The 6,000-nt window shown below is 56.0% G+C and overlaps 1 protein-coding gene across 7 annotated transcripts in view; it reads right to left on the bottom strand.

Moving 5' to 3' along the window:
- Nucleotides 1-598: 598 nt before the first annotated feature.
- The window catches only part of Endov (endonuclease V), a 17,670-nt gene continuing 12,268 nt past the window's right edge, over nt 599-6,000 (bottom strand). For 3 of the 7 annotated variants that reach the window (XM_056984678.2, XM_056984679.2, XM_056984680.2), the window contains 2 exons: nt 4,219-4,295; nt 2,361-2,990 (listed from right to left, as the gene is read on the bottom strand). In XM_056984678.2, coding sequence (XP_056840658.1) covers nt 2,678-2,990; nt 4,219-4,295 — 390 coding nt within the window. In that variant the 3' untranslated portion in view covers nt 2,361-2,677. Of the gene's footprint in view, nt 3,298-4,218; nt 4,296-6,000 lie in introns of all 7 variants that reach the window. The other 4 variants (NR_174995.1, NM_001402063.1, XM_063269672.1 and 1 more) reach the window with 3 other exon arrangements.

The following is a 6,000-nucleotide window of genomic DNA, read 5'->3' as shown; positions in this document are numbered from 1 at the left end:
GAGAAGGCAAGCCAATGCCCATCAGGTCCTTTCCTACTCACTGCTGGCCAACTCCAAAGACACGGCGAGTGCTGGAAGGTGGGGACACGCTTTTGGGGTGGTGGGAGGGGCCGCTCCTGTGGGAAGCAGCTTGGTGCTGGGTTACCTATAGGCATGGGTGCACTATAGGACGTCTTAGGTACGTGCCAGTGAGAAGTGGAGAGTTACAAAGGCGCTCTTGATAGAGGCTCTGTAGGATGCACATGTGGGAGTTCAGGACTGGACAAACCAAACGCAGGAGACTGAGAAAAGCGGTGATGTGTGGAGTCCACCGAAGGAGTCGGCAAACAGGCAAACTATACACATGCAGGGCTGACAGGGTTTTGTGGGGAAGGGCGGGTACTAGAGGCTAAGAGTATGGGACTGTCTCTGGGACAGTGGAAATGCTGTGGGGCAGGCGTGGTAATGGTTGCCCAAGACGAATCTTCTTTTTGTTTGTGACAAAGCCTCAGGCCCATGTTCCTCAGGGTTGCCTTGAACCCAGGCCCAGTGATTCTCTAGTCTCAGGCTCCCCAGTAGCTGGGCCCACACACTCCACGGTGCAAAACTGGATTGTGAATAATCCAAAAGGCCAAAGAGTTGTAATTTAATAACTGATTTTCTTTCAGAACAAATCGCATAAAAGTTGTCTATAAGCCCACTCTCAGGCTCTGGCCTGCGCCTCAGTTTATGGGGAAATGGGTAGAGCCCTTGCAGCTTCTGGCTGTACCGGCTGCCTCAAGAGCTACTCTCTCCCTGGAGGGAGTGTTGCAGAGGGGGGGCATGGCCACTCTGCCCATGAGGGGAGCCTGAGTGTTGGAAAGTGCCAAGCCAAGAGGTATCAGTGTGCTTGGTTCCCTGGGGTCTGACTCCTGTGTGTGTCCTGGGAAAAGGTCTCCTGTTGAGAGGTGAATGGATGAGACAGGGTGACCAGGCTGGGTCCCCAGCCACACTCTGGTGGCTCACAGGAGTGGGAGGAGCTGTCTGCTCAAGTGAGGCCTGGAAGGGGACTCTGTCCACATCTGTGAGGGTGTCCTTAAGGGCTGATCCCTGGCCTCTGGGGCCCCACTTCTCAGGATGCTGTGTGCCGGGCCCTGTGTGAAGCCCTCAGCTACTTCTCCTTTGGAGTCTGGCTGCATGAGGGGAGGACAGGCCTTACTCCCCACCTGACATCAAGCTTTGCCTGAGGTTCTAGCATTGTGGCTGAGCTTCAGTCGTTGCTTCTCCCCACCCCTAAATCCCCCTCCACAACTCTGGCTTGACAGGGCTCGAGAAGGGAGAAGTCTGCAAGTTAGGAAGGCAGATGGTGGGGCCAGCTGCAGGCAGGCCCTCCAGCTCTGGCTTCCACAGGAATGCCAGGGATCGTGAAGCGCACGTGTGTGTGTGTGTGTGTGTGTGTGTGTGTGTGTGTGTGTGTGTGTGTGTGCGCGCGCGCGCACGTACGAGTGTGTGTATGTGTGTGAATGCGTGCTCCTGTGCACACATGCATAGAATGTTTGTGAGAGACCAGGGAGGGCGAGTGGGTGGATGTGGATACCCTGGTGGCCCTGGGGTTGCCTCCTCCTGCCCCACACCTCACTTACTTGGTGACAGGACCACGTGTGTATCTTCAGTATATCTGAAACTTGAACCCCCAGGGGTGGGGACAAGCTGCCAGCTCCATCAGAGACTGCAGCAGCAGACTTACCCCCAAGGGTTCTTGACAGTCACTGCGGTGGACTGGATCTACATGGGTCTGGGGATCATAGACCCACCCTTCCCCTTCCTCTATCACCGATCCTCAGCCCATCCAGACCACCAGGGGTATTCACCCACCACCTGTCACCTCTCTTCCAGGGAGTCTGGGGACTAGGGTTCGGGCAGGAGATGTGTCACAGGCCTGCCATCTCTGTGTCCCACCTCAGCTGCCACTCTGGTGAACCTAGAATGTGTGTGGGAGGACAGGGTACTTACTGCAGCCATGCTGTTGGCCTGCCTCAGTTGCCCCTTTAAGGCCACCCAGGGAAGAAGCCACCAGGCTAGAACAGACCCGCCTTCTTGGTGGGATGGGATTTTGACGCTCTCTCTGGTGAGAGGGTGGCAGGAAGAGGAGTGAGGAGCCAAGCCTGGGGCTTTCTCACCATAGGCCTCAACCAGCTTCCCATCTGGCACCCTCTGTGCAGCTGACTCCCCAACACCCACGCTTGAGCCTGCTCCAAAACTGAGGCTTTCCCACTGCAGGTCTCTCAAGCTCAGCAGCAGGCAGGCACCTTGGGGGCTGCAGCCTGGCTGTCCCCACGAATGACAAACAGTCTACTGTGGCTGGGGTGGTGAAGTCAGAATGACCCATGAGGATAAAGCCGTGAAGCCAGAACCAGGTCTGTATTGAGCAGAGGGGGAAGGGAAGAGCTGCAGGTGCTGGTACAGGCTGCCAGCCACAGAGCCTCTGGGCACCCGAGGCCTGAAGTCCTTCATGTACTCTTGGTGCTTGTGTGTGCTTCCTGGTCTGGAATGTGGTCCTGCTGGGGCATGGTGACCACACTGACTAGCCAGTGATGGAGGAGGCTGGTAGCCACTGGCCCAAACTGGACGAAGCCTGCTGCATCCTCCTGGAGTTTCAGTCACTGTTGCCTCTGGGGTGTAGTGGTGAGGGTTCCCAGAGATCTTCTCAGGGTGGTGACTATACCCAGGCTGGAGAAGGAGGCCAGAGGTCTGGGTCTTCCTGACACCTAGTTCCCTTCAACTGCTGGTCCTTCTGCTCCTGGAAGCCTGGCTCAGGGTCTCTCAGGTCTGTGCTGGAGCTTCTGCCGAAGCACTCAGGAGGCCTGCCTTGATCTGCAGGTGCTCCTGGACCTCCTGCGGGGCATGCATTTGTGCTCTTCTCCTTCTGGCTCCTGGTAATGACATCAAGAACAGGTGACATAAAAAGCCAGGGTGTGTCGGAAGTCCCCTCGCTCTCCAGGGGTCTCTCAAAGGCCTGATGAAGGGACAGCCTAGAGGGACAGGCAGACAGTCACAACTGAATATGTGTACTCTGCCCTCAGGGGTCCAAGTTCAGTTGTGAATCGGGGTAGGGGTCCAGCCGCCCATTCCCTCAGTTCTCAAACAGCGTAGTGGCCCAGGAACAGCCTCCAGCTACCATGGGAATGAGCATGAGAGGTGCAGTTCTAACTACTCATACACCGCCCAAGTCAGGGCCTTTGTACTTGGGACTGAGGCACGACAGAGGCAGGGATCAAAACTGAAGCTGCCATAAGTTCCACGTTCCGCTGCAGATGCCCTGTGCGTCAGCTCCCTCACCTGTGAAATGGAATCACAGTTCCTGCTTCTTGGCAAGACTTCCCTAAGGCCTGTTCTAGGAAATACCACTTTGTGTAAAGAGTCCATGCTAGCCCTGTGTCCCTAGCTGAGACTGAGACTGACCACAGACTCATGATCTCAGAGCTCGAAGGACGGACTCCGATGATGGGGAGACAGGCACGGGAGGGAATGTGGTGAACAACAGAACCATATCTGACTCCAAAGACCACGTTCTTTCTGGGGAGACCTGGTCTGGACTGTGGACAGATGAAGTGGACCAGAAAAGGCCAGGCGGCTGTGCTGGGTGGTTTCATGGCAGCTTGGCCCAAGCTAAAGTCATTTGACAGGAGGGAACCTCAACCGAGAAAATGCTTCCACACGATCGGCAAGCCAGTAGGGCATCCTCTTAAGTAGTGATTGATGGGGAGGGCCCGGCCCAGGGCGGGTGGTGCCATCCCTGGCTTGTGGTCCTGGGTTCTCTAAGAAAACAGGCTGAGCAAGTCACAAGGAGCAAACCAGTAAGAAGCTCTCCTTCACAGCCTCTGCAGCAGCTCCTTCCCTCGGTCCCTGTGCTGCTTGAGTTCCTGTCCTGACTGCCTCCAGTGATGAATGGTGACGTAGAAGTTTAAGATAAACCCTTTCCTCCCCAACTTGCTTTTGATCATGGAGTTTCCTCACACCAATAGAAACCCTAAGGAGGGTGGCAGCCATGTTTGGAGTTGGCCTTAGCTCAGCCGAGCCATAAGGAGTGGGGTTTCTTGAGAGTTCCTACTACATTTGAGATCTATTCTCCTCTGAGCGACCTCCTCCCTAAGTCTCCTACCAGGCCCAGCCTCACACTGTGGCCCTAAGCTACAGCCCTGCATCAAGGACAGGATGGGCTAACACACAGCCCATTGAGGGTATCCTTCCCACACTCACCTGTCCTTTCTCTGTGCAGGAGACTCCCCACGGTGTCCTAGAGTCCTCCGGATGTACTCTCGAGAGCGGATGTCAGCCTGAAGGATACACACAGCTGAAGCCAGGCCCTGCCATGTCTTCCCATCCCTGGCAGCCTGAAGCACATTATCACTTTCCAGGGCAGCCCCCATAGGCCCACCAGGTCCTTTGGGGATGTCAGTCCCACACAGTGTAACTGACAGAGATGCTTAGGCCCTTGGCGCTAAGGTGAATGGGCTGAAGGTCCTGGCTCCAGAGCTCCTGCTTTTCCAGGCTGCTCAGCCCTCTTCTCACAGACCAGGTGTCTGTCTTCTCTGGCTGTCCCTCTGATGGGGGTCAGCTGTGACACCTGTCCATCTCCAGAAAGTTTGATGAGTTACCATAATAACAAAGGGCTTGGGGACCACAGGTAGGGACACAGTGGGACTCAGATCTGAATATGCGCCCTCCCCTCCACCACCTCTTAGGGCCTGGCCTCAGGAAGCCCCTGATCCCAGCTCAGATGGGTTTAGTTTAGCTTTGGGATCACAAGACTCACAGACAGCTAATCCTGAAGACAGCTCATCTTCAGCTAAGAGAAGTAGGCCATGGGCAGTGGGATGTCATAATGGGCAGGGCCTGAAACCAATAGCCCTACTGGCTGTACCAGGGTCTGGGTATTACCAGAGCAGAGGGAAGGAAGACCCTAGACACAGGCACCAACCCCTTCTTGGAGAACTTTGGGGACATGGAACCGTTGGGAGGGCGCTCTGCTGAGGGGCCAGGGAAAAGAAGATAGGCCAAGAGCCACAGCCAGTCCTGCTGGGCAGGACAAAGCCTATTCCCTTCCTCCCTGTCAACCTGGGACCATCATGTGCTCACTCTGCGAGTGCCCAGGGTTGGGCAGGCTCTCTTGTAACAGGCATGCTCTGGCTTCCAGTATTCAGGGTGCTTTGCAGGAGGCTGACCCCTTACTTGCTGAGACAGAAACTGCTATGACTCTGGGAAACACTATGGCTGAAAAAGCAGGTCTGGGTCTGCACTGCACTGGGCTGACAGTGCTAAGGGTGCTATCAGTGGCTTTCTCTCATTAGACCGTCAAGATGGAAGGGAAAGGCCTTCTGGGGCTAGGGACATGACTCACAGGCTGAGAGAGCACTGCCCCTGTAACCCAGTAACGCCCCAAGTGAGGACTAGGGTAAAGAGGGACTTTCCTCGGGGGAGAGGTTTGGGGGGCTGAGACAAGAGCTCACTCACTCAGAGGCCACCTCTGGGCAGCCTCTCCAGGAGCTGGGCTGAGCATCACAGGAGGCACAGCCTGCTGCTTCCACCTGGAGGCCATCCTGTGCAACTGCAGCTCTCCTGAGGGCTGAATCTAGTCAGGCTCTGGGCAGAGTCCAGCCTGCAGCCCTTCTGCTGCATGGCCTCCTTCACACCTGCCAAAGACCTCACAGCCCACAGAGGGAATGGAGCTGTGGCCTGAAAAGCTGTCCCACAGCGGATGCAGACAGCAGCTGCTTTAAGCCCCTTGCTGGAAAGCCCTGGAACTGAGTGATACTGCCTCCCTGCTCTGGCTGAGTTGCTTGAATGCATCGAATGCCTCCTGAACCAGGGCTTTTCATGGTGCCTTTCCAGAGCTTGGACTGTCCTACCCTCCTCTAAAGAGTGGCTTTTCCTGGGTCATCAACCTAGGGGCCTCTGTTGGCCAGCACCATCATGCAACAGGTGGTGCAGAAAGTGACCGGTGCATGCTGGGATCTCAGCTGCGTGTGCCTTCCTGTAGGG

This window comes from Rattus norvegicus, chromosome 10, assembly GCF_036323735.1.
Source record: "Rattus norvegicus strain BN/NHsdMcwi chromosome 10, GRCr8, whole genome shotgun sequence".
NCBI lineage: Eukaryota > Metazoa > Chordata > Mammalia > Rodentia > Muridae > Rattus > Rattus norvegicus.
The sequence above is the reverse complement of the archived record's forward strand: the minus strand, read 5'-3'. Positions and strand labels throughout refer to the sequence as shown.